The sequence below is a fragment of the Pogoniulus pusillus genome, chromosome 30 (genome assembly GCF_015220805.1).
Source record: "Pogoniulus pusillus isolate bPogPus1 chromosome 30, bPogPus1.pri, whole genome shotgun sequence".
NCBI classification, from domain to species: domain Eukaryota; kingdom Metazoa; phylum Chordata; class Aves; order Piciformes; family Lybiidae; genus Pogoniulus; species Pogoniulus pusillus.
In genome coordinates this window covers 14,099,275-14,126,705 of record NC_087293.1, presented here as the reverse complement: position 1 = coordinate 14,126,705, position 27,431 = coordinate 14,099,275, and the positions used below count along the sequence as shown (strand labels likewise).

At 47.2% G+C, this 27,431-nt stretch overlaps 1 protein-coding gene across 1 annotated transcript; it reads left to right on the top strand.

Moving 5' to 3' along the window:
- Positions 1–808: 808 nt before the first annotated feature.
- SUDS3 (SDS3 homolog, SIN3A corepressor complex component) lies at positions 809–26,915 on the top strand. Its single transcript, XM_064168389.1, has 12 exons — positions 809–1,128; positions 3,131–3,200; positions 4,251–4,306; positions 4,717–4,788; positions 8,967–8,986; positions 9,538–9,694; positions 11,745–11,840; positions 14,094–14,155; positions 14,869–14,890; positions 16,456–16,561; positions 23,137–23,221; positions 26,130–26,915. Exons 1-12 carry the CDS (start codon positions 963–965, stop codon positions 26,226–26,228), a joined length of 1,011 nt encoding a protein of 336 aa, XP_064024459.1. The 5' UTR covers positions 809–962; the 3' UTR covers positions 26,229–26,915.
- Positions 26,916–27,431: the final 516 nt, after the last annotated feature.

The following is a 27,431-nucleotide window of genomic DNA, read 5'->3' as shown; positions in this document are numbered from 1 at the left end:
CATGGACTCATAGAATCAACTATGTTGGAAGAGACCTCCAAGCTCATCCAGTGCATCACCCAGCCCTATCCAATCAACCAGACCATGGCACTAAGTGCCCATCCAGGCTTTTCTTCAGCACCTCCCTGGGCAGCCCATTCCAGTGCCAATCACTCTGTCTGGGAAGAACTTCCTCCTAACATCCAGCCTGAACCTGCCCTGGCACAACTTGAGACTGTGTCCCCTTCTACTGTTGCTGGTTGCCTGGAAGAAGAGCCCAACCCTGCTCACTGCAGGATCTGTACCTTGGTCCTTGTGTCGTGTCAGGAAGCTAACCTGGACCTGGCAGATGTGAGGTCTGAACACTTGTTCTATGATAGCTGCAGTTAACTGGCACAAAGCTACCACTTCACCTGGGTGAAGGTACTTTGATTAGAGTATGGAGGAACAGGGAAGTAATTTCTGTATTGAAAAATCATAGAATCAACCAGGTTGGAAGAGACTTCCAAGCTCATCTAACCTAGCACCCAGCCCTATCCAATCAACCAGACCATGGCACTAAGTGCAATTGCAAAGAACGGCCGTAAGCATCATCACAAGCCCCTTCTCACCGTCATAAGGTCAGGACTAGTGGAGCAGTGGCACCACTGAGTGTCTGCATCCCACCATAAAGAGGTTTCCCTGCAGACAATCCTGCTGGCCAAACAGCTCCATCCTAAGCCCCACCCCCCAAAAAATACCCCATACAACCGGATAAAAAACCCCACCAAAAAGACGCCCAGAAGAATAAAGCCCTGGCGGAGGCTGCCCGCGGCGAGCGCCGCCGGGATTCGAACCTGCGGTTCAGCCGCCCTGAGGCCCCCGCTTAGGTGCCCGTGGGTTCGCCGGGCGGCAGCCGGAAGCGGAAGCGGCCGCTCGGGTCGTGGCGCCGTTGCCGAGCGCCGGGCGGAGGCGCGGGCCCGCGGCGGCTGCGTCCCGTCGCTATGAGCGCGGCCGGGCTGGTGTCTGCCACGCCGCCGGCCCCCGCCCCGCCCGGGGCGCCCGCCGCTGCCATGCCCCCCGGCCCCGATTACTATGAGGAAGAGGAACTGGAGAGCGCCGAGGAGGAGGACGGCGAGCGGAGCGCTCGGGCCCGCGACTCCGATGAGGGTTAGTAGAGCGGTGAGCTGGGCCGGGGCGGGTGCTTCGGTACCCTGGGAGGGAGCTTCGGTACCCTGTGGGGGAGCTTCGGTACCCTGGGAGGGAGCTTCGGTACCCTGGGGGGGAGCTTCGGTACCCTGGGGGGGAGCTTCGGTACCCTGGGAGGGAGCTTCGGTACCCTGGGAGGGAGCTTCGGTACCCTGGGAGGGAGCTTCGGTACCCTGGGAGGGAGCTTCGGTACCCTGGGAGGGAGCTTCGGTACCCTGGGAGGGAGCTTCGGTACCCTGGGAGGGAGCTTCGGTACCCTGGGAGGGAGCTTCGGTACCCTGGGAGGGAGCTTCGGTACCCTGGGAGGGAGCTTCGGTACCCTGGGAGGCTGCGGGAAAGTGAGGACTAGGGGAGGGTGGAGATGTGAGAGTGTTTGGGACTTAGGGGAGGTGCTTTCGTGGAGGATAGCGAGTTGAACAAGGGAGCTGCGCCAGACTGGAGCTCTGAGAGGGGCGAGGAGAGTGTTTGGGGGTAAGAAATTTGGGTCGGGTTTGGTGGAGAAGTGATCTGGAGCAGCAGGAAGACGCGGAGTAAAACAAGGGCCTGTTAGCCTGTTGGAGCTGCCCGCTGAAGAGTGGTAAAGCGAAGATGATGGAGTTGAAGTGGTGTTGGAAGTGGTTTCGCAGGTGAAGAAGGGGAGAACACGGAGGGAATGGGATTGAATGTGTGGGGCAGCTGGATAAATGTAGTGGAGAAATCAGGTGTATGAAGCTTGGTTATATTTCTGTGCTGTAGAGGGGGAAGGAAGCAGTTGAAGTAGGAGAAGCATGGAATGAAGCAAGGGAGTGCAAGAGGGTGTTAGAGGAAAGAGGCATTTTATAGGTGATCTGGGGGAGCAGTGAAGAAAAGGAAGTGGAAGTAAAACCCAGGCTATCCTGGGGTGTAGAATGCATAACATTAAAGAGAGATAAAGAGTAACCCTTTGAAAATGCCTGCTGCTGGAGTCCTCCAGCCAGAGTCCTCCATCAGCTTTGGTTTGTTCCTGAAAGGGGTGCCAGAGCCAAACCTATAGGTCCTTACAGAGGAGGAGAGGGAAGGACTCACTGTGGCTGCTCTCAGTAAGTTCAGCGTGGAAGTCCTTTATGGTCACCTAAACGTCTGAAATGGTGTGTTAGAATGTGTAAGCTTGAAGTATTTGTTCAGAGCTGAAGAGAAATCTGAGGGAGGTTTAGGTTAAGTGACCCCCAGCCCACATGAGGGAACGTAGTAAAGTGTCTTTTCTGCTGTACCTTGCTTGCCACAGCTCCAGCATGGAGCCACTGATGTCTCCTTGGGGAGGAAAGGTAACTAATTCTTAGCTATCCATGGCTTTAAAACACCTGAAAAAATCATAGGAGAGAACTATCAGCTAATTTGTTAGGCTAATTGTATGCTCATGCTGGCCTTTGTGCTGTTTAAATGTTGAAGCACTTCTGTGGGCTGTGTAGCTGAGAAGTGAAGTTCAAGTCACAGCAAATGGCTTTATCCTTATCAAGGCCTTTGTGGTTAACCTTGGCAGAATCTAGTCAGAGTGTTTTTATCCAAGACAAGATGCAGAATCAGAGTTGTTTCAGTCACTGTCTTCCCTATATTGTGTCATGAGTGAAACTATAAAGAGAAGCCTGGGAAAAACAATTCAGAGTCTTTGGGCTGTGTCTGTCTCACCTTTGTATATGTTAATGTAGAACCTTTGGTCTTCAACTGGGAAGAAATTGCCAGGCTATTTTAAACTGAAGTTGTTTAGACTTGATGCAAGCTTCATTGCAACCCTACCAGAGGATTGACACAAGTGAAGGTGCAGGAAATAGATGAGGTGATTCATTTCACTTCCAAATTCATCTCTCCACAAGCCTACCTGCTCATTTGTTTGAGGTTAAATTGCTTCAAGTATGGGGATTTTGGGTTTTTTGTTCCTTTGCTTTTAAATAGTTTCCTACTTTGGGCTTTTTAAAATAGGTTTTATTTTTCTCTTCACTTTATTCAGACACTGAGGATGCCAGTGAAACTGACCTGGCCAAACATGAGGAAGAGGACTTTGTGGAAATGAAAGAACAGTGAGTAACCCATTCCAATCCAAAGGAAGGGGACATTCTGTTGATTTGTTGCTTTGGAGGTTTTTTTCTGCATACCATTTTGGGCCAAGATTGGGGTTTTTAGGTGCCTGGTCCAATGTAGTAGCTAATGACTCCATAGGTTTGTATTTGTTCTCTCCTCTGATAGTTTACAATGAGGGTGGTGAGACACTGGCACAGATTGCCCAGGGAGGTTGTGGATGCTACCTCCCAGGAGTTGTTCAAGGCCAGGTTGGATGAGGCCTTGAGTAACTTGTTCTAGTGGGAGGTGTCCCTGCCTATTGCAGGAGATTGGAACTGACTGAGCTTTGAGGTCCCTTCCAGCATAAACCATGAATTGTCAGGGCTGGAAGGGACCTCAAGGTTCATCTAGTTCCAACCCCCCTGCAACTCGAGACTGTTTCCTCTTGTCCTATCACTTGTCACTAGGGAGTTGAGACCAACCCTCTGTGTGCTCCAGCCTCCTTACTGGGAGTTGTAGAGAGCAAGGTCTCCTCTCAGCCTCCTCCAAACTCAGCCACCCCAGTTCCCTCAGCTGCTCCTCACCAGATTTGTTTTCCAGACCCTTCACTGTTCTTGCCCTTCTCTGGACATGATCTAGCCCCTCAATGTCTTTCTTGGAATGAGGGGCCCAAAACTGAACCCAGTACTCAAGGTGCAACCTCACCTGTGCTGAGTACAGGGAGACAATCACTCCTCTACTCCTGCTGGCCACACTATTGCTGATCCAGGCCAGGCTGCTTTTGGCCTTCTTGGCTACCTGAGCACACTGCTGGCTTATAACTAGGCAGCTGTTATAACATGACATGTTGGAACATAGAATCAGCCAGGTTGGAAGAGACCTCCAAGCTCATCCACTCCATCCTATCCCCCAGCTCTGTCCAGTCAACTAGACCATGGCACTAAGTGCCTCATGCAGGCTTTTATTGAACACCTCCAGGGATGGTGACTGCACCACCTCCCTGGGCAGTCCAAAGTAAGCTGTACCTGCTTGGTTTTTAAAGTCACTTCTCATCCTCTCTGTCTTTGCAGAATGTATCAGGACAAACTGGCATCTCTTAAGAGGCAACTACAACAACTGCAGGAAGGTGAGCTCTGAAGGAGGTAGCTTTTCTGTTTTTTCCCTCAACTATTTTCATCACTTGAAAAGGGATGAGGGGTTTGAAAGATTGAATAAGCATCCTTCACTGAATAATGCCTCTCAGTCATGCTGCTGCCTGAAAAAAGTCAGCCACTTCCCATCCTTTTCCCCTTTCAACACTTGGAGTTGATCCTCTCTGCTCTAAAGCATTTCTTAAAAGAAGAATTCTGCTTTCTGGGGGAAAAAACAGGGAATGTGCTTATCAAAGCAGTCAGACTAGAGCTGTAGTTTTCTGATTTCAGCTATTAGTATGTGTGTTTCAAGTGGTTTGTAGCTCCTTGAGAAGTTTTAATACTTGAGGGGGGTTAAAAACCTCCAACCTAATTCCTGTGGGAATCCACAATTTATTTCACTCAGGTACTCTCCAGGAATATCAGAAAAGAATGAAGAAGTTGGACCAGCAGTACAAAGAAAGGATCCGGAATGCAGGTAGGCTGAAATGTCTTTCTGGGATCATAGAATCATCCAGCTTGAAAGAGAGCTCCAAGCTCAGCCAGCCCAACCTAGCACCCAGCCCTGGCCAATCAACCAGACCATGGCACTAAGTGCCCCAGCCAGGCTTGGCTTCAACACCTCCAGGCACGGCGACTCCACCACCTCCCTGGGCAGCCCATTCCAATGCCAATCACTCTCTCTGTCAACAACTTCCTCCTCACATCCAGCCTAGACCTCCCCTGGCACAGATTCAGGCTGTATCCCCTTGTTCTGTTGCTGGGTGCCTGGCAGCAGAGCCCAACCCCACCTGGCTACAGCCTCCCTTCAGGTAGCTGTAGCCAGCAATGAGCTCTGCCCTGAGCCTCCTCTGCTGCAGGCTGCACACCCCCAGCTCCCTAAGCCTCTCCTCACAGGGCTCTGCTCCAGGCCCCTCAGCAGCTTTGTCGCCCTCCTGTGGACACCTTCCAGCACTTCAACATCTCTCTGCAATGGAGGAGCCCAGAACTGGACACAGCACTCAAGGTGTGGCCTGGCCAGTGTCAGCAGTGCATGCAGCTTCAGTTTATGGCTTTTACAACACCTGAAGGGAAACCAATCATGATTCTGTCCTTTTCCTCAAAGGAACTTGCTGGAGCCAAGGGGAGTTTCTGCCTCTGAGGGTATAGTGTAGGTGTTCTGAGAGTGCACAAAGCATGATTGCATCTAGCTTGATGGAAGAAGTTGTTTGCAGTGAGGGTGGTGAGATGCTGGCATGGGTTGCCCAGAGAGGTTGTGGAGCACAGAAGCACCCAATGTGATCTTTGATCTTTGATCACATTGGGTGCTTCTGTGCCTCCACAACCTCCCTGGTGATGTTCAAGGCCAGGTTGGATGAGGCCTTGAGCAACCTGTTCCTAGTGAGAGGTGTTCCTGCCTATGGCAGGGGGTTGGAACTGGATGAGCTTTGAGATCCCTTTCCAGCCTAAAACTCTGTGATTCTAAATAGCAATAAAGTTGTAGCTTCCATTTGTGTGAAACAGCACAAGTAAATGCCCTCTGCGTTCTCCTACCTGGGTTTGTGCAGCCTCTCTGAAGTCCTCAGGTTCACAGTTCCTTTCTGTGTGGAGGAATGGAAAGTTAGGGCTCTGTGCTTTCCTAAAGACTTGATTTGTGCCCCAGAAGGATGCATTCAAAGGGTTGGCAGTGAAGCTGTTCTCTCTGATGTTGAAAGGGCTGCCCCTGTCCTCTGTGTTCTGCTCTGTTTCAGGAGTGAAGACCCAAGTCAAGTTTTGAAGTGCTTTGCTCTCAGCCCTCCTGGGTAGCTCTTGATGTGTTACTGCAGGGAAATGGCTGAGAAATCAGCTCCCTTTGCTTGCTCTCCCTCTTCTCTGTTCTCTTTCCAGTCAGTTACCTCAGATACTGATGCAGGCTCTTTTGCAGAAGCTGTTCTGTGGGAATAGCAGGTGTAGCTGGTTTTCCTCTAGGAAAGGTTGATGAGTCCTTTAATGCCTGGGCCAATACTCTGAGGAATGGAACAGGAGGGCAGAGGCAGTTGTGTGGTGGCTGCTGAGCTCCAACCTTTCAGTAGGACAGATCGTGTCTTTCTAAGAGTGCTTGGGATGGTAAAGGATTCAAAACTACAGAATTGTTTCCATTGGAAAAGCTCTTGAAGATTGAGTCCAATCATTATCTAACTCTGCCATGTCTGTTCCTAAACCATGACCCTGAGCATCACATTTCTATGGCTTTTAAACCCCTCCAAGGTTGGAGATTCAGTCACTACCCTGGGAAGCCTGGTTTAGTGTTTGAGAGTCCTATCAGCAAAGAAGTTTCCTTGAATCTCCAACCTAAACCTCCCCTGATGTAACTTGAGGCCATTTCCTCTCATCTTAATTTTGCTTGAGGAATTTAAATGAGTTGAACTACTTGTAAATCTTTTCTTCTGAAACCAATTTCATGCTCACTCAAGCTACATTCTGGCAATATTGAGTTGTTTTAGTACAATTAATTGCAGACTTGTGTTTCTGGCTGGCAGAGACCAGTGCTGCAGCAGTGGATTTCTTCCACAGGAGGGCAGGTTGTGATAACTTTTGAGTTTTATGATAAGCGAGATAAAGAAAATCCACCTGCCTGCTCCTTCCTGTGTTGAGTTTTGGTTGGCTTGGTTTTTAGAGGGTTCAGAGATCATAAAGCAAGTTCAGATTTACCTGTCTTTGAATACTGCTTTCATACTTAATTGATAGAGCCCTTTGCAAACAGGAGGAGACCTTGAGCATCCTGGGCTAGTGGGAGGTGTCTCTGCCTGTAGTGGGGTTGGGTTTGGGCTAGATGATCTTTAAAGTCCCTTCCAACCCAAACCGGGGTCAGTCAGGGTTGGAAGGGATCACAAGGATCATCTAATTCCAATCCTGTGGAGAGACACCTCACACTAGATCAGGCTGGCCACAGCCTCATCCAGCCTGGCCTTAAACACCTCCAGGGATGAGGCTTCCACCACCAACCTGGGCAACCCCTTCCAGGCTCTCACCCCCTCATGTTGAAGAACTTCTTCCTAACATCCAGTCTGGATCCACCCATTTCCAGCTCTGTTCCATTCCCCCCAGTCCTATCACTACCTGATATCCTAAACCATCCCTCCCCAGCTTTCTTGTAGGCCTCCTTAAGATACTGACAGGTCACAATAAGGTCACCTGGGAGGCTTCACCTGTCCAGACTGAACAGCACCAACTCCCTCAGTCTCTCCTTATAGCAGGGCAGCTCCAGCCCTCTGATCATCCTTGTGGCCTTTCTCTGGACACCATCCAGCACATCCATAGCTCTCTTGTACCAGGGGCTCCAGAACTGGATGCTGTACTCCAAGCAGGGTCTCACTAGTGCAGAGCAGAGGGGGAGGATCACTTCCCTCGACCTGCTGCCCACACTTGTCTTGCTGCAGCCCAGGCTCTGGTTGCTCTCTGGACTGCAGGAGCTCCCTGACAGCTCATGGTGAGCTTCTCATCCACCAGCACCCCCAAATCCATCTCCTCAGGGCTGTTTTATCATCTTTACTGTTTTTGTTGGGCTTTCTAAACTAGAAAGCACACTAGTGCAGTGTTGGCTGCTGCAGGCTTCTCTAAAGCAAACTGGAGGCTGTAAAACCTTGACACAAGGTTCTAGTGTTTAGATACTGCCAAAGCCTAATGTGCTGGTGAAATGTGGTGATTTGAGGACTGAGCAGGTGCCTTGAGGTGCTTCTTTTCTTGCCAACTCCTTGAGTAAAACTTTATTTTGGGTAGTATATCCTCCAGGAAGCACAAGGAGGGTCTTGCCTTACTGAATTGCAGCTTGTTAGGACTTGGTCAAACATCAGTGGCAGAGCTGCTTCACATCTAGAAATCCACTTGCCTTATCCACAGGTCTGACTTGGCTTAATCATTGCCATGTGTTAGAACTTAACCTTCAGTTAACAATTCCCTTGCTTGTTTTCTCAGGCATAAACAGCCTGAAATCAGACACAGGTGAGCTGAGCTGCATCTTCTAACAGCTGCAGAATTCTCTCTGAACCAGTTGCTGCTGAAGTTCATGAAGTTGACTTCAGCTGAATTTTTGCCAGCCATACATTCAGCCACATGTTTTCAGTCTCCTCTTTGGGAAGTTTGTGGTAATAATTGATTGTAATTAGTGTCCCTGCCCATGGCAGGGAGGTTGGAACTAGATGATCTTTGAGGTCCCTTCCAACCCTGACAGTTCTATGTTTGCAGTTAAACTAAAAGAAAGATGGGCTGCCCAGGGAGGTGGTGGAGGTCTTCAAGAAAAGACTTAGTGCCATGGTCTAGTTGACTGGATAGGGCTGGGGGATAGGTTGGACTGGATGATCTTGGAGGTCTCTTCCAACCTGGTTGATTCTATGATTCTACATGCTTAATGCTGCTGGAAATAGTAGCTAAAGTGAATAGTATGAAACACTGCTGTGTAAGCTTTGCAAATCTACTTGACAGTCTGTAGAGGGCTCTAATTAGTGTATTTTCCTGGAGTTTTCCCATAATTACTCTATTTTCAGCATGAAACTGAAGTGAAATTAGAGTTTGAATGAGTACATGTGCTGTTTGGTTCACTGCTTTTCTTGGCTGCAATACTTCAGTGAGTTCAAATGTTGGGGAGGTCATTTTGTGCATCCTTTAAAGACAATAAATGAAGTCTTTCTTGTCTTGCAGAGCTGTTCCTCCAGTTGGAAGTAAGTACTCTTAATTTATCAAATTATATATTAACTAGATGGAAGAAGTCTAAACCTTGTGTTTCATCAGCTGGCATTTGTGTTTGGTTTCCCAGAAGGCTGAAAGAAATTCTTCTTCCAGCAGTATTATACTTGAAATGTAGCTGAGATGAGCCTGTGATGGGTTATTACTCCAAGCAACTTCTGGACTTTGTCATGAAAGTAGAATTAAATGAAACATTCATTCTTAGGCTGTTGCATGTTGGCTGTGTCCCTGGCTGGTTTTAAAACCAGGTTCTGATAAATCACAGTGCTCCTTACAGATCTGAAGCATTCCCTGCTAGAGGCTTGGTATGTTGTACAACATTGACAGTGGTTTTTCTCAAAGCAATGAATTGTTTTGCCAGTGCAGCACTGCATTTTCTGGTGGTTATGGATATTGCTAATCGTTAGAACTGGCTGCAGTTTTGAACTGAAGAGTTAATCAATACAGCAATTGAAAGAAGTTGTTGTGCTATCATGAACTGGAGTCACTCCTTTCTTCACCACTACCTGCTTTTGGTTTGCTTTAGACAGATCAGGTGGAAAAAAACTATGTCAAGGAAAAGAAGGCAGCAGCAAAAGAGTTTGAGGATAAGAAAATTGAGCTGAAGGAAAATCTGATTGCGGAGTTGGAAGAGAAAAAGAAGATGATTGAGAATGAAAAGCTGACCATGGAGTTAACAGGAGGTAAACCCACAACAGGCACCTGTCATTTCTCATCCATTCTGCTGCTGCCTAGGAAAAAAATTAACTGTAAAGAGGGCAATGCTGGTTTGTACAGCTAGTGTGAAGGCTTTAAAGAGAAGCAGAACACAAATTGGTGGTCTTTTAATGGAGGAAGCAGTTTATAAGCAAATTCAGGACCTGAATTACTCACAGGTGAGTCAGAACAATTAAAAAGAAAGGAGATGGGGAGAAAAAGGCTTCTCCACTTGGCTGCATCTTGCCTTGAGTGACTCTTTCAAACCCTTCTTCACTCCTGATAAATGGGGAGAGCAGCTTCTATTTCACACAGTAAGTTATGTTTTCTGTGTCCTCAGAGCTGTTTATGTTCAGTGTTCTTCAAATTCAGCTTGGAATCCTAGAGATAAGCTTTCCTTTGGCACACACTCAGTGGCTGGCACTTCCATTTATATTTTTATATTTTAAAGCTTTTATCACAGCATTTGTTCCCTTGATGTGCAACACAATCATCCCTGTTCACCCTTGAGATAAGGGAAAGAATCATTTGCTGCCTATTTGAACGTTTGTCACTGCTCCTGGTCTTCGCATCTAGAGGGAGCCAAAGAGGCTTTGTAGACTTAAGTGCTGCTTGCGATGTGGTGCAGGGATACCTAAAAACGAGCAGATAATTCCCAGCTCGTAGAAGGAGAGGTGGGTTGATGTGTTTAGCATTGCAGGTGTGGTCTTAGTTGCCTCTTCAAGATATCTTCATCAATTAAGATGAAGATATGATTTGTGAGAGTTTGAGTAAGGTACCTGTAGGCATTTGGACAAACAAATTTCAGATAATTACTCATCCCTGAGCCTTGTTTCAATTTGAAACAGATTCTTGTTTGCTTTTTAACCCAGTGCATGTGTTACCATTTATTTCCTGTCAGCTGCTGCTCTGTGCCTTATCAGTTAGGTTCATTTCATTAATTATCATTTGAAACCTTTTTAGATAATCTGAATTTGGATACTATTTGTGTTTAAAATTACTCCAGCAGAATAGTGTCCATCCTGGGGGCAGTTCCTCTGACAAAGCTCTTTTTCCAGCTTGAGGACAAGAAAGAGACTGATTGACATTGTAGAATCAGGGTTGGAAGAGACCACAAGGATCATCTAGTTCTACCCTCCCTGTCATGGGCAGGGACACCCTACCCTAGAGCAGGCTGCCCACAGCCTCAGCCAGCCTGGCCTGAAACACCTCCAGCCATAGGGCCTCAACCACCTCCCTGGGCAACCCATGACCACTGTCATGCTGAAGAACTTCCTCCTCACAGCCAGTCTGAATCTCCCCACCTCCAGCTTTGCTCCATTCCTCCTAGTCCTGTCACTTCCTGAGAGCCTGAAAAGTCTCTCCACAGATTTTTTTGTAGCCCCCTCCAGATCGTGGAAGGCCACAAGAAGGTCACCTGGGAGCCTCCTCTTCTGCAGGCTGCACAGCCCCAACTCTTTCAGTCTGTGCTCACAGCAGAGCTGCTGCAGCCCCCTGAGCATCCTCCTGGCCCTGCTCTGGACACACTCCAGCATCTCCACACCTATCTTGTAATAGGGGCTCCAGAACTAGATGCAGTACTCCAGGTGGGGTCTCACCAGAGCAGAGTAGAGGGGCAGATTTGCAGCTGATGTTTTTACATGCAAGTTTTGTTAGCAAAGAACTCCATAAACTTTGCCTTTTGCATGATCTGTTCAAAAGCAGAAGGCATTAGCATGAGAGATAACTTGTCCCAAGTCCTTCTAGCATTGTTGTGCTGCTTCTTTGTGCCTGAAGCAGATGTAAAATGCCCCCAGACCAACCGTGCCACTTCCAGCCAAGGAGAGCTGTAACCATGGCATCGCAGTGCTGTTACTGAACAGTGGCTTGCTATGAAAGAGGACTTGCAGCTTGGAGGCTGGGAGCTATCACCCTAAAAATCCAATTTTCTGTATGAAAGAGGAAAGGTTATTTCCTTTGTGCCTTGTATAGAAAGCTGCTGCTTCTCCCTTCTTTTCCTTCTGGCCTTACCAGCTCTCCAACTCTGTTCCTTTACAGATTCCATGGAAGTGAAACCCATTATGACAAGGAAACTGAGGCGGCGACCAAACGATCCAGTTCCTATCCCAGACAAGAGGAGGAAACCTGCCCCTGATATCCTTTCAGAGAGGCATTGCAGAGCTGTTGTGTTTGAAGTCTGTGTGCTACCTGCTTCTGTCCTGGTTTCTGCAGGCAGGAAAATGAGAGGAGTTGCTGGGATCAGATTCTGATCCAGGAAACACTGAAGCACAATTTGTCACCTCTAGTGTGACAGACTAAGAGAGCACAAGCAGACTTTGGGGATCCCTCAGCAGCATAAGAAACATTGTGAGAACTTGGTTTTGTAGTCAGAGTATTTTGAATTCTTCAGGTATTTATTTTTTTTCCAGAAAGGAAAGAACTCTAAATACTGAGGTAACTGATTCCATAAATAGTGAATGGTTTTTACAGGAGCCAAAGCTGTTCTCATTTCAAGATGTGACAAAACATCTGCTGGAAAGATCATATTTGTCTCCTCAAACTAGGTTTTTCCATTCCTGATAATGGCTTGAGGTCTCTTATCCAGAGAGATGCACAGCAAAGGCAAGGAGTGGTAGATTTCTTCTTGGAATAACAAGAATAATTAAAAAGGATTAAAATCTGTCTCCTTTTTAATGGATCATGAGAAGAAAACATGTCTGTGGAATCCTCCACTTGTGCCTTGCTGTGTTTCTTAGACGTGAAATACTCCTTGGCCTCTGGAATTAATGCTTTCAGCTCCTCCTTGGTGAGAGGCACTTTGTCTGTTTGTGTATTAAACTCACCTGGAGAGGCAGGCAATAGCATTTGCTTTGCAGAGGCTTCCTGGCAGATTCCAAACTTGCATGGCTTAAATCAGATTAACAAAACTTCTCTTTTGTGCTTCTGAGTGACTCACACTTCGAGGGCAACATCAAACCTTGAACTTGTGGAGTTCGTGCAGGATGGGCACAGGCATCTCCAGTTTTAATTAACCTCTTTCTGATTGCAGATTCTCTTCAGTCTTTCAGGAAAGAAAAGAAATCTGTTTATTAGTGCCCCTATCTCATCCCAAATAATTGAGTTCCATAGTGAGCATGACCTACTAATTGAGCATGAGACAGCAGCCAGAGTATGAAGCTCTCTACCTTTCCTCACTGGGGAGAGGATTAAAGTCCATCAACCAAAATCCTTAAAATGCAGCCTAGCAATTGTTAACTTTAATACTTGGAACACTTCTGGTTTAACAGCTGCTTTAAAGGAGCACTGTGGATTAAAGCTGGAGGGAGGCTCCATTGCTTTGTCTGGGTATTGTTTTCCTTCTGTGGACTTAATTTTTTCTTGTGTGGAAGTGACAGAAGAGCAGTAGAAAAGGGAATCATAGAATCAGTTAGATTAGAAGAGACCTCCAAGCTCATCCAGGCCACCCTAGCACCCAGCCCTGGCCAATCAACCAGACCATGGCACTAAGTGCCCCAGCCAGGCTTGGCTTCAACACCTACAGGGATGATGACTCCACCACCTCTCTGGGCAGCCCATTCCAATGCCAATCACTCTCTCTGACAACAACTTCCTCCTAACATCCAGCCTAGACCTCCCCTGCCACAGCTTGAGGCTGTGTCCCCTTGTTCTGTTGCTGGTTGCCTGGCAGCAGAGCCCAACCCCACCTGGCTACAGCCTCCCTTCAGGTAGTTGTAGACAGCAGTGAAGCAGGAAAATGTGACTGTGAAACCACACACAATGACAGCAGAGCTCAAACAAGTCTGTAGTGCACAGACTTCTGCATCCTGACATTTGGGGGTTGTTCTCAGGTGAACAGCAGCCTCTTATTTATCCTCATCCACACAAGAATGTTTTGTGCCTCTGGCTTTATTTTCTGCTGCCCCTTTTTTTTGAGTTGATTTTTGTGGGGCATTCCCCAATTTGTATCTCTTTGTTCCTGCCTTACTGAGGTTTTTTTGTCTAGGTTTGGGTGGGATTTGGCCTCACCATACAGAATCCGAAGCGAATCTATTGTGTTTCATCTCCCTGATTGTTCATCTGCAGAAATGCAAGATGAAGCCCCCTAAAAACTCTGGTGCTTGATGCTTGCATGAAGTAAATGTCAGTGCACTACAGCTTTTTCATTTATGGCTGTGTCTGAGCAAGCCAAAATGAATCTGCACGCTATTTGCTGCTAAATATGAAGCTGTGTGGGGAGGGAATTGTATTAATTCACATGACAAAAGAAGCTGGAGTGTGACTCTTACTCCAGTCTTATGCAACTTTGCAGAGGCCTTCTTGGCATACTCTTAGTCAAGTGAAATGTCACTGACCTTTAAGTTTTAGCCTTGCTTGTCAAGACCTTATGTGAGCCTTAATTCTGGATACCTCAGCTAAATTACTTGTTGACTGATGAGCAAATAATGGAGGACCTGAGAACGCTGAATAAGGTAGGAACTGCTGCTTGGGTTATTTCTTAGCTTTCAAGCTGCCCCTGAAGAGAACAGAGCTCTGCTTTATGTTCCCTTTTGAGGTGTATGACTACTTCACACCGGTAGGCTTTCTGAAGTAACACAAGAAAAGCCTTGGCAAGGTGGTATCTCCTCCCTTTTATTTTAACAGCTTTAATTAACCTAATTAAAATGACTGTCAGCTAAAAATGTTACCTTTTGTCTGCAGCAAGTGATGAGCTATCTTGAGGAGTTCTTCCTCCGCATGGCTGAGCAGATGTTAACATGTTTCTCTGAGACATCTCAAGGCTGCTTTTGGTTTAGGCTGTGGTCTGTGAGGATTTGAGGATGGTAGCAGAACATTTAGTGGCAGCTGTTGAGGTGTTTCTGGTGATTTATCTCCTGTATTTTCATGTAACCTCAGAGATGTTGGATCCTGTCCCAAGCCAGTATTAGCTGGGTTTGGATTTGATTTCAGTGGGTTCAGAGAATGCCCTGAAGTTCAGATTGTAGGCCTGTTGTATCACACTGATTATCCACACCACTGGCTGTTTCTAGCATGCTGTTGTGGTTGCATGTTATGCCACTTAACAGCACGTTTGAAACAAGCAGCATTTGGAGTATGGGAAGTAAAACTACCTGGAATTAACTACTGCAGACTTCTGTGACTCGTGTCACATCTCTAACACCTCTTTGCTCTTTTTCCCATGCAGCTTAAATCACCCAAGAGACCAGGTGAGTTAAGAGTTGCATTGGAACCTGCTCACAGTCATGCTGTTTTGAACAGAGAATTATGCTGTAGACTGCCTGTCTAATTGCTGCCTGTGTAATTTGCCTTTGTAATTGTTTTGACTGTGTAATTGCTGCTCTTTGTGTAGCTGCTGTGGCAAATGGGTGCTGTGTGAAGTCTCCTCATCTGTGCTGAAGTTTGTCAGGGGTGAGGAGGGAGGGAGGGATGTGCATCTTTGGTGGCTGAAGCATTTGGATGTGGAGCAGTCTGTATCAGGAGGGGGTTTTCCATTTTATTCAGCTACATCTGGGCAGTTTGCCTGCTTGTCAGGTAGGTGGAGGGATTGAGAGCTCTACAGGTTAATGCCTTCAGCTTTCTGGGTGTCTCTATGCTTTATTTCAAGACAGAGTGATTCTAACTTTGGCAAATTCATGGAATGGTTTGGATTGGATGGCACCATAAAGATCATCCAGTTTCAAACCCCTTGCCATGGGCAGGGACACCTTCCACCAGCCCAGGTTGCTCAAGGCCTCATCCAGCCTGGCCTCGAACATCTCCAGGGAGGGGGCATCCCGGACCTCCCTGGACAACCTGTTCCAGTGTCTCACCATCCTGCTTGGAAAGAATTTCTTCCTATTCTCTGGTCTAAATCTGCTCTCTTGCAGCTTTAGTCCATTCCCTCTCATCCTGTCACTACAAGTCCTTGCAAAAACTCCTTTCCTGGCCTTCTTATAGCCCCCTTTTAGGTATTGGAAAGCCATCCTAAGGTCTCCCCAGAGCCTTCTCTTCTCCAGGCTGAACAGCCCCAACTCTCTCAGCCTGCCACCATAGGGCAGATGCTCCAGTCCTCTGCTCATCTTCCTGGCTCTCCTCTAGACCCTCTCCAGCAATTCCTTGTCCTCCTTATGCTGAGGACACCAGCACTGGAGGCAGTGCTGCAGGTGAGGCCTTAGCAGAGCAGGGGGACAAGATCCTCTCCCTGTGCTGTTGCTCTCCCTGCTTCGGCTGCAGCCAGCACACAGCTGCCTGCTGGGCTGCCAGTGACCAGTGCTGGCTCCTGGGGAGTTTGGCATCAACTGACACCCCCAAGGCCTTCTCGAGACTGCTCTCAAACATCTCATTGGCCTGCCCCAACCCAGGTGTGAGACCTTACAGTTGGCTTTGCTGAACTTGATGAGGTTGGCTTGGGCTCACCTCTAAAGCCTCCTCAGGTCCCTAAGTAATTCTGAGTATTTAACTGCTGTAGATTCAAATCAGAACATGCTGTCTCTCATCTACCTATCAACGTTTTTCAGATAAATCAATGCTTTAGGTTGAAAGGGACCTTTAGAGACCATTTAGTCCAACCCTGAAATGTTCCATGCCAGTGAATATCATAATTGGTATATTCAGAGCAGAGACTGAATCATATATCCCAATAGATACCAACGCTTTTCTGATGGGAATGGGAGTTTGTAACTGTCTCTGCTTGGTGTTCCTGCTTAACATGACCTCATCAGCTGCAGTGTTGTGCTCAGATGTGTGGTGGACAGGTGGTTGGTCTTTAAACACAGTCTTTCTCTGTCCTCAGCCTCTCCCTCCTCTCCTGAACACCTCCCAGCCACGCCAGCAGAGTCTCCAGCACAGCGGTTTGAAGCCCGGATAGAAGATGGGAAACTCTACTATGATAAGAGATGGTAAGCCCTGCTCAATTCCTGGTTTAATCACTCTGAGTGTTATGTAGTGAGGGGGCAAAGACTGCAGACAGATCTTGCTTGGATAAAAAAAGAGGAAAAACAACTTTGAGGAGAAGATGTTTTTGGGCAGAGGTTGGCTGCTTGCTGCAAGGGCTGATCGTTGCAGCTTGGATAAAGCAGAAATGAGAGTGCTGGAGTGCTGAGGCCTCACAGGTTTCCAGGAATGGTTGAAAGCTTTGAATAAAACCAAATCTAAATCTTTTCCTTGGACTCAGTGATGCACTTGGGAAACATTTTTTCTCAAACCCAGTGGTGAGTCAGAAAGCCTCCACGAGATGCAATGTAACAGAGCTGTGAAGCTGCTCAGCTGCGTGATAGAGACACTCCTGTGACTGCAGGCACAGTGATGGGGCAGAGCTTGCAGTCCTGGTGTTCAGTTTTGGAGACCAGTCATAGAATGCTTTAGGTTGGAAAAGACCTCAAAGTTCATCCAGTTCCAACCCTCTGCCATAGGCAGGGACACCTCCCACTAGAACAGGTTGCTCAAGGCCTCATCCAGCCTGGCCTTGAACACCTCCAGGGAGGTTGTGGAGCACAGAATCACCCAATGTGATCTTTGGGTGCTTCTGTGCTCCACAACCTCCCTGGGCAACCTGTGTCAGTGTCTCACCACCCTCAATGCCAAGAACTTCCTAACATCCATTTTAAATATCCCTTCTGCCAGTTCAAACCTATTCCTCCTCCTGTCATTACCAGACATTGTCAATAGTCCCTCCTGTAGCCCACTTCAGATACTGGAAGACTACTACAAGGTCTCCTTGAAGCCCTTTCCAGGCTGCAGAGCCCCAACTCTGATATCCCATCCTCAGCGCAGCTGCTCCAGCCCTCTGAACATCAGCAGTGGTTCTAACCTTCCACAAGGTGGCAGAAGAAATGCTGTGAGCTGGCTGAGCAGAATGAAAAATGTTTCTAATAAATCCAAATAACCTTTAAAGATCAAATCCACACGGGGAAAAAGCAACTTCAGAAGGGCTGATTGGATTTAGCTGTGTTCAGTTTTATGAGCACATTGCTGTGCAAGCCTCACAACACAAGGAAATATTACATTTTGCAGAGAAATCTTAGTGGGTCTTAAACTGAAGCTGTGAGACATGCAAAACTGGATAATCAAGGGGGCAATCTGGTACTCCTCCAGCAGAAAGCAGTTGAAGAGTCATATGCTTGTTTGTAGCCTGCTTTTTGGTGTCCTGGTGGCTCAAAACAGCAAGTGAGCTTGGCATTTTATCACAGCAAATGACAGGCATGAGGCTTGTTTTTCTACCCAACAGCCATCTTGTTCAGCTGGTCAATTTTTCCTTCTGCTAAGTCTCCTGACAGGGAGGTTTCAGTGTATAGAGCTCTGATAAAAGCTGCTGCCTGGAGCTTAAACTTCTGTGAAGCATAAAGCAGGCATGAACAGAACAGGCTGCTTTGTCATTGCACAAACAAGTTCTTTCCCCTCCCTCCCCCTCCCACTTTCATACTTTTCTGGGTGTAAAGCAGCTATCCTCTAGGATATATTTGGATGAATAAACTCCTCTTCAGAGTGTTTAAGTATGTGGAGTAAAGTGCTGAATGAGTTGGAAAAAAAGAATAGATGGAATCTGGACTCAGCTGTCAGTAAAGCTCCCACCACATTTAAACCTGGGAGAGCTTCTGTGAGCCCAGATGAATCTCTCAACAGCACAATACCTCTTTGAGAGGCATCTAGATGGGACATGAAAAAACCCAAGAGGTATTTTGATCTTGCTGAATTGAATTGTCATGCAAAGTGGGGTCTCACTGTCAGGAATCTCAGCTGTTGTCCTTGCTGTCTTGTTTCTTTTGTTGTTGTCACTGATTTACTTGTTTGGGGCTGTAATAATCCTGCTTTGATGTATTTTCTTTGATTGCTAGCAATCAGAAACTGTGCAATGTAGTTGGTAACTTAAAATCATGAAGTCAGTCTTGATGGTGAGAGAGAAGGTGTATTAAAGCCATAGCTGCTGGCTTGCACCAGAAATAATAAGTCTGGCAGCTCAAGAGTGACTTTTTGTCTCCTGGCAGCAGCCACAAAGGAACTTGATCTCAGAATAGAGAGTCTCATCAGAATCTCAGGGAGTGTGGTTAGTAGGTTGAGAGAGGTTCTCCTGTCCCTCTGCTCTGCCCTGGTGAGGCTGCATCTGGAGTACTGTGTCCAGTTCTGGGCCCCCCAGTTCAAGAGGGACATAGAACTGCTTGAGAGAGTCCAGCACAGAGCCACAGAGATGAAGAAGGGAATGGAACAGCTCTGTTATGAGGAGAGGCTGATGGAGCTGGGGCTGTGCTGCTGGGAGAAGAGAAGCCTGAGAGGTGACCTCATCAGTGTTTATATGTAAAGGTGAGTGGCAGGAGGCTGGAGCCAGGCTCTGCTGGGTGATGCCTGATAACAGGAAAAGGGCAGTGGTGGAAGCTGAGGCAGAGGAAGTTCCATGTAAACATGAGGAGGATTTTTTTCCCCTGAAAGGGTGGCGGAGCACTGGAACAGGATCTAGAGGGTGAGGAAGTCTCCCTCTCTGGAGATACTCATAACCTGCCTGGACACATTCCTGTATGATCTTGTCTAGGTGCTCCTGCTCTGGTAGGGGGGTGGACTGGGTGAGCTTTGGAGGTCCCTTCCAGGACGTTCTGTGAAGCAGTGAATATTTCAGGCTAGTAATGGACTCCCTGAGATCTTGCAGAGACACTTGGCAAACAGTCATCCTTTTTGTCTGGGGAGTTTCAGATGGATTGTTTTTTCTGCAGTCAGTTCCATCCCCCCCCAGTAAGACCCTAAAATACAGTTTGCTGTACAGGAACTATCTGCTTTTGGCTTTGTCTGCATACAGCAATGCAGAGGCATTTCTTTCAGTCTTCTGCTGGAGATGCAGCTGAAAAATCTTGGCCTTTCAACAGAATACTTGGTAGCAGAAAGTGGGATTATTTCTTCTTGCCTCATTCCTCTTGTGTGTTTTACCTACTGCAGGAGCCAGACTTGTTTGGCACTCTTCTTTCCCTTGAATGCCAGCCTGGATTCATTGCGTTTTTCATCTGAAGTGTTTTGCTCAGTTCTGCTCCTCTCTTTCCCTGTGGGTGTATAAACTCAGCAAAAGGCTGAGACATGAGCTTGTAACTGAGATGTAGCAGGCTGCTGTGCCTTCAGCTCACTTGTGTCTGTGTGTGTGGAGTGTCAGACAGCTGAGACAACCCTTGGAGGGAAAAGTGCTGAACCAACTTGTTACCTGGCCTTTTCTCTGCATCTCTATCACAGGTTTACTGGGGGATGTGGAATCCAGGGGCTGAAGCCTGCTTTGTGTGTGTCTTTAGCTTTGAAATTCACTGATAATCAAAATCTGGCTGAAACAGCTTTGAGTTGGGAGAGTTACTTCATTCCCTGTGCAGGCACAGGTCCTGCTGGAGAGCTGTCATTTGCAGTGGTGTTTCCTGCACTTGGGAGCTTGTGCGCTGGTTGTATCGAGGTCATTCATTCTCTTTGTGTGAGCAGTCACAGCATTGCATGGTAGGACACTGCTGGACTAGGAGATGTCTTTGAGATCTGTTTTTTAGAGTGGTTTATAATGTTTCTTTATCAGGTAATGGTCATTAATGGGCTTAGCAAACAGATTGCTGACTCAGAGCATTGCAACTATTGCACTGCCATCGTAGGCATAGAATAGTTTGACTTGGAAGGGACCTTAAGGGTTGTCTAGTTACAACCCTCTGCTATGGCAAGGACAACTTTCACTAGCACAGGTTGCTCAGAGCCTTGTCCAACCTGGCTTTGAACACCTCTAAGTGGCTCAAGACCTTGTCCAGCCTGGCTTTGAACACCTCCAAGGAGGGGACATCCACAGTCTCTCTGGGCAAACCTGTTCCAGTGTCTCACCACCCTCACCATGACTAATCTCTAGTCTAAATCCGCCCTCTTGCAGCTTCAGTCTATTCCCTCTCATCCTATCACTACAAGCCCTTGTAAAAAGGCTCTCCCCAGCTTTCTTGTAGATCCCTTTCATGTACCAGAAGCCTTCTGTAAGGTCTCCCTGGAACCTACTTTAGACTGAACAGCCCTAGCTCTCTCAGCTTGTCCCTATAGGGAAGCTTCTGCAGCTCTCAGATCATCTTTGTGGCCTCCTCAGGATACCTTTCTGTTAAAATGCTGAAGAGAGAATGGTTAGACACAAGTGTCTAGAGGTTGCAGAATTTGATTCTGGGTTTTTTTTTCCCCTACCTTGCCAAGCCCATGGGTAATTAGTATTGTGGAAGGCTGGAAGCTGCCACTATCATCCCTGGTACTGGCAAACAGTGTGAAAATTCAGGGTGCAGGAGCCAGTAGGAAGAGGTTGTGAAATAAACTCTTGGAAGTCTTCCATGTTTACAGTGTGGTTACTGCAGACATAACTGTAAAGATTATGCAAATCTATGCATTTTGACAAGTGGCTGTCAGCCAATCAGACTGCAGGGAGCTGCATACTGAGTAGGTACTGGAGGAATCTCTGTGCAGTCATTCTGTGACTTGGATTGCTCAGTTAAACATGAAACACATCATGATGAGGGTAAAGGTGGAGACAAAGTTATGCTTCTGTAGCTATAAAGCCTCCTGGTGCTCTCTTGGCAGAGATTATTTACCCACAAATCACCTGCTTCAGTGTCATTAGTTCTGCCTTTGGACCTCTCCCAGGCAGAAGCAGCAGAAACTGGGGAGTTGTGCCTGGCACACTTTGCAGCACTCATCAGGAGCATGGTCTGCAAAGAAGGCAAGGCCATGAAATCCAGCAAATCAGGGGCATGGATTTTGGAGTTGTTACCCTGTTCTAGCCAAAAGGCACTAAGGAAAGCATAAAGCATGGCTGTGATCTTAAAAAGGGGGGAATAAAGGATATGCTTTGGCATGGCCTCCTTAGGGCAGATGTATTTAGCTTCCTGTGCAACCAGCTGCCCACTGCCTGCCATTCTGGACGTTCTCACAGGTTAGAAACTTGAGGTCTCTTGTTAAATAATACCCAGACTGCAGTGATTGAGTAGAAATCACTCGTGGTAGTGGTGCAGTTAATGACTTGGTGGGTGACTTGTGGGTTTGTGTCAGGCATAGTAGGGAGTTGCCTTCTAAAGTCCATCCTGTGCCTGAAATGTAAAAGAGCAATTTAACTCCTGCAACACAGGGTTATTGGCACAATCACAGAGTGGCAGGGCTTGGAAAGGACCTCTGGAGTCATAAGATGGTTTAGGTTAGAAGAGACCTCAAAGATCATCCAGTTCCATCTCCCTTGCCATAGGCAGGGACACCTTCCACTAGAACAGGTCACTCAAGGCTTCATCCAGCCTGGCCTTGAACGCCTTCAGGGAGGTTGTGGAGCACAGAATCACCCAATGTGATCTTTGATCACATTGGGTGATTCTGTGCTCCACAACCTCCCTGGGCAACCTGTGGCAGTGTCTCACCACCCTCAACCTGTGCCAGTGTCTCACCACCCTCACTGCCAAAAACTTCTTCCTAACATCCACTTTCAATCTCCCCTCTGCCACTTTAAACCCATTCCTCCTCATTCTGTCATTTCAAGACCTTGTCAGTAGTCCCACCCTGGCCTTCCTGTTGGCCCCCTTCAGATACTGAAAGACTACTATAAGCCTCAAAGCCTTCTCTTCTCCAGGCTGCAGAGCCCCAATTCTTGTAGCCTGTCCACATAGCAGAGCTGCTACAGCCCTCTGAGCAGAGGAGGGCCACAAAGATGGACTTGCTCTAACAGTTTGTCCTTCTCTTGTTGGGAGCTCCAGAACTGAGATCGTCTAGTCCAACCCTCCTTCTGGAGCAGGTTCACCTACAGCAGGTTGCACAGGATTGTGTCCAGATGGCTTTTGAATGACTCCAGGGATGGAGACTCCACCACCTTTCTGGGCATCCTGTTCCAGTGCTCAGCCACCCTCAAAGTAAAGAAGTTCCTCCTCGTGGTTACATGGACCTTCCTATGTTCTAGTTTGTGTCCATCACCTCTTGTCCTGTCCCTGGACACCACTGAAAAAAGACTGAACCCAGCCTCCTGATATCCACCCTTTTAAGTATTCATAAGGTCTCCCTCTGCTCCTTTTCCAGGCTAAAAAGTCCAAGTCCCTCAGCCTTTCTCCAGAAGAGAGATACTCTGCTTCCCTAATCACCTTCACAACCTTTTGCTGTGCCCTCTCAAGCAGTTCCCTGTCCTCCTTGAACTGGGCAGCCCAGACCTGGACTAGTATTTGCCTGTCCTGTGGCTCTTTCAGTTGTGCAATCTATTTTCAGTGATCTTCTTGCAGAATTGTGTCTGAATTGAGAGAGCTTCCTGCGTTCTGAGGCATCATTTAAATGCAAAGTGTGTTTGTGTAGAATCAGACCACCTGCTGTGCTGGCAGAAGATGGGGAAAGTGGTGTGGAAAGAAAGAAGATGGACTTCATATTTACTCTGTCCAAATACTTGCAGAATGCTAATTGTGTCAGTCTCATCACTGTTTCTTTCCTCAGCCTTTGCACAGCTAATGACTTCATGTGTTCCTTGTTGATGATTTTGCAGGTACCACAAGAGCCAGGCTATTTACCTGGAGTCTAAGGAGAACACTAAGATCAGCTGTGTGATCAGTTCTGTGGGTGCCAACGAGGTAGGGAGCTGTTTTCTTCTGTCTTGGGAGTGGGGAAAGCTGTGGGGCAGCATAGGCAGGGGGGTGAGTGCCTAGGAGAGACTGGGAGGAAATCAGTGTTGCTGTCAGAAAGGAGGTAGCTGTCTGGTGTCTAGAGAAGCTGAAGCCAGCATAAAACTGAGTTGAAAGATTTGTCCTTGAGACAGAAGTGAGCTGGGAAGAGGCTTGCTGTGTCTGAACATCTCCTGCATTTTGCAAGCAGCAGTTTGGCAGGCAGGGAGGAGGGGGAGAACTGACATGTTGCATCTTGTTGGCACTGCATCCTTAAGTACCATTGCTATTGTTTCCAGAACATGCAGTTGTTATTAATGCAGGATTAAAAATGCCAGCTGGAATTCAGAAGAGGAAGTGTTTTGGCACCAAATTTAGTTGTTCTAAGGGGAGAGACAATTCCTCCTGCTAACCTGTGAGGTGAGCTGGCATCACCAGCCAGAGGCATGGGGCAGGAGGGTCGTTTCAGTCATAGTTTCCTTGTGGCTAATGATGAAGGCTTAGAGAAGAGGTGGTGCTAAAAATGAATGTGAATCTTGCTGCCCAAAGAACCTTAGTGCTGGAGCAGTGCATCAGTTGGGCAAAGGGAGCAGCTCTCTGCTTGCAAGATTTCCAGACACTTGAAGTAAAGAAATGCCAGACTTGGATGGACTTCTTTTGCCATCAGCCAATCCAGTAGCTTTGTTTTGGCAGCTAAGGGGAAATATTTTCTTTGCAACAAAATGAGTTGCATATGGGATCTGCTGCCTGCCACAACTGTTCCCCTTGCAGTACCAGGTGCTACACTCCACAGTTGGTTATTTAGATCAAGCACTGGGAGTGTCTTAATGGATGCATTAAAAACACAATGCTGCTAACGTCCTTGCCGTTACTGCTCTTAACTTACATGAAAACTCAATCTTTTGGAAGCTGCTTCTTTGAAGGAAGTGCAATCTACTGACTGTCATTGCTTGAATTCCACTTTAAAGTGAGACAGTAGGTTCAGTTCTGGGCTTGGGGAGGTTTTTCTGAGAGGTAGGGAGGAGGCATGGCACTTGTTTGCCACACGATGGTTCACTGCAACAGCAGAAAGCCACAAGAGATAAATGATTCAAAGAACACCTTCTCATTTCAGCATTCTGAGTGCAAGCACATCTCAGATCCCAGCATACTTGGTTACCAGTCTATGAGCTCACATTGGTTCCTGCTTGGATTTAGAAGCTAGAAGGCAGACCAAGGTTTCAATCATAGAATGGTTTGGCTTGGAAGGGACCTTAAAGAGTAAAAGAGTAAAAATGCAGACAAAAATGTATTTTATATGGAGGGCTCCTGCTACTAACATCAGTGAATAATTAGAACATTAGAGTTAATCCACCAGGATCTGAAGTGGGCTACAAAAAGGCTGGGGAGGGACTTTTTAGGCTCTCAGGGAGTGACAGGACTGGGGGGAATGGAGCAAAGCTGGAGGTAAGGATATTCAGATGGGACATAAGGAGGAAGCTGTTCAGCATGAGAGTGGTTAGAGGCTGGACTGGGTTGCCCAGGGAGGGGGTTGAGGCCCCATGGCTGGAGGTGTTTAAGGCCAGGCTGGCTGAGGCTGTGGTCAGCCTGCTCTAGGGTAGGGTGTCCCTGCCCATGGCAGGGGGGTTGGAACTAGATGATCCCTGTGGTCTCTTCCAACCCCAGCTGATTCTATGATTCTACCTTGCCAGGCTTATTAGCTGTTGTGGTACCTAATAAAAAAGTTTGGGCTACATTGCACACCCAACACTAACTTTATAGCCCTTTGGAGCAGGAAGTACTAGACATGAGTCCTAAAAATCCTGCAGTACTAAGAGCTGCCTAACTCTTACTTCCCATGCACTGATTCAAATGTACTTAAATGCATTAGGATGATAAAATGCAGAGGAGTTCTGCTGAGATTTGATTTTTCCAGTGCAGGTATCTGGCTCTGAAATTCTTACCCAGCTCCCTTTATTTTATACAAGCAGTGAGTGGCTGCCCCCATGGCAGCAATTTGTCCTTTGAAACATGCTGTGTATCAGCAGGTTTTGTGAGCTCTGCCAGGCAGGTGTTTCCAAAAGAGGCCCTTTTATCTTCAGCTACAGTTTATTTAATAGATTGTGAGCAATGCTTCACTGAACAAAATCAGAATAAGCTTTTCATTTGACTAATAGTTACTTGTCTGGGCAAATCCCAGGACAGATAATTTTATTATCTGTGGATCTAGAGAGACTTATTCTTGATTAGGGAACTCTTAATGCCAGAGAGTTCTGCTGCAAGCTGTAGCAGAAGGAAACTTGCTTTCCTGATGATGCTTGGGAAGAGTCATTTTTCTTGATGAGGGTTTGGAGCAGGAAGTTAAGGGGGTAAAGTTAAAAGCCTTCAGTTCAGCTCACGTGGGGAAGGAGGAGGGATGAAGCTGAATCTGTGCACCTTGTGTGACAGAAATGTTGAGAGAGGGCAATAAGGATACCTGCACTTAATTTATCATAGAATGGTTTAGGTTGGAATCATAGAATCATAGAATCAACCAGGTTGGAAGAGACCTCCAAGATCATCCAGTCCAACCTATCACCCAGCCCTAACCAATCAACTAGACCATGGCACTAAGTGCCTCATCCAGTCTTTTCTTGAAGACCCCCAGGGACGGTGCCTCCACCACCTCCCTGGGCAGCCCATTCCAATGGGAAATCACTCTCTCTGTGAAGAACTTCTTCCTCAAAGCTCAGCCAGTTCCAGCCCCCCACCATAGGCAGGGACACCTCCCACTAAAACAGGTCACTCATCCAACCGAGCCTTGAACACCTCCTAGGAGGTGTCCGTGTACTGCTTGGGGAGAAAAAGGGCAAACTCCCTCTAATCTCCCTGCCCCTTTCTGTTTGTTTGTTTCCTGCAGATCTGGGTGAGGAAAACCAGTGACAGCACCAAGATGAGAATCTATCTGGGCCAGCTGCAGCGCGGGGTGTTTGTGATCCGCCGGCGCTCGGCTGCCTGACTCTGCTCACCCTTGGTCTCTTTTTATTTGGTTTTTAAACTGATAAAACACACCTCTGATGGGCAGTGGCAGTCTGCTCACTCACCTCTGCAGCAGAGAACACTGCCATCACCTCTTATGAGACAGTTTGTGGCTGGCCACAGAATCCCCAGTAGTCCTTAAATCTTTAGTGATACCCAAGCACTGCCCGGGACTGTTTCTGGATTCGGCATCATCAAGCTTCTGTTTGCTTGCTTTATATTTTTGAATGACTATTTAAGAAGACTTTGCATCACCTTTTTTTTTCCCCCCCATCCTTGTTTCCTGGTGCATAAATGGGACTCATATGCTGCAGTCATCCTAATGTTGTGTTTTGAATCAGACCAATGGATGAAGCTTTGCTTGTCAAGTCCTGGGGTGACCTGTTTGTTTTCCTGTGAGGCTCGAGACGTTGGGCAAAAGGAGATCAATCTTGCCAGCTTTCAGCTGCAGCTGAGGGATGCATCTGTAATACCTGATATCTGACATCAACTTTATTGGATCATCTCTGTTAAAGACATGAGCTATGTTTTTATTTTAAGGGAAGTGTGAACAGCTTAGAAACTGCTGAAGATTCAGCTGATTTTAATGTAGTTCTGCACTCACGTGTGGTTAATGAGAAGCTTCCATATCTCTTCACATTAAAAAACCCTTCAATGAACAAGCAAAGAGTTTTATCTGTTTGAAATTGCTTCCTGAAGTAGGTGAATGAGTATAAACCAAAGGATTAATGAGCTGGGCTTTGCTGATTGTGAGACTGCATGAACCATATGTATGAGAGTAACCACTCGTAGGGGTAGAGAGTCAGAAGGTAGATTGCACTTTTAACTGATGCTTGGAGGAACAGGTCATGCTGGGATCCTGCTGATGGAGGAGACTGGGTCTGTTATCTTCCACAGGAGCCTGGTGCAGAGTAGAAAGCATCATTGTCATGCCTGTAGTGTACTGCTGAAACTTTCATTCCCTGTCAATGTAGTACTGAAATGTGTCCAGAGAAGGGTGACGAAGCTGGTGAGGGGCCTGGAGCAGAGCCCTGTGAGGAGAGGCTGAGGGAGCTGGGGGTGTGCATCCTGGAGAAGAGGAGGCTCAGGGCAGAGCTCATTGCTGTCTGCAGCTGCCTGCAGGGAGGCTGTAGGCAGGTGGGGTTGGGCTCTGCTGCCAGGCAGCCAGCAACAGAAGAAGGGG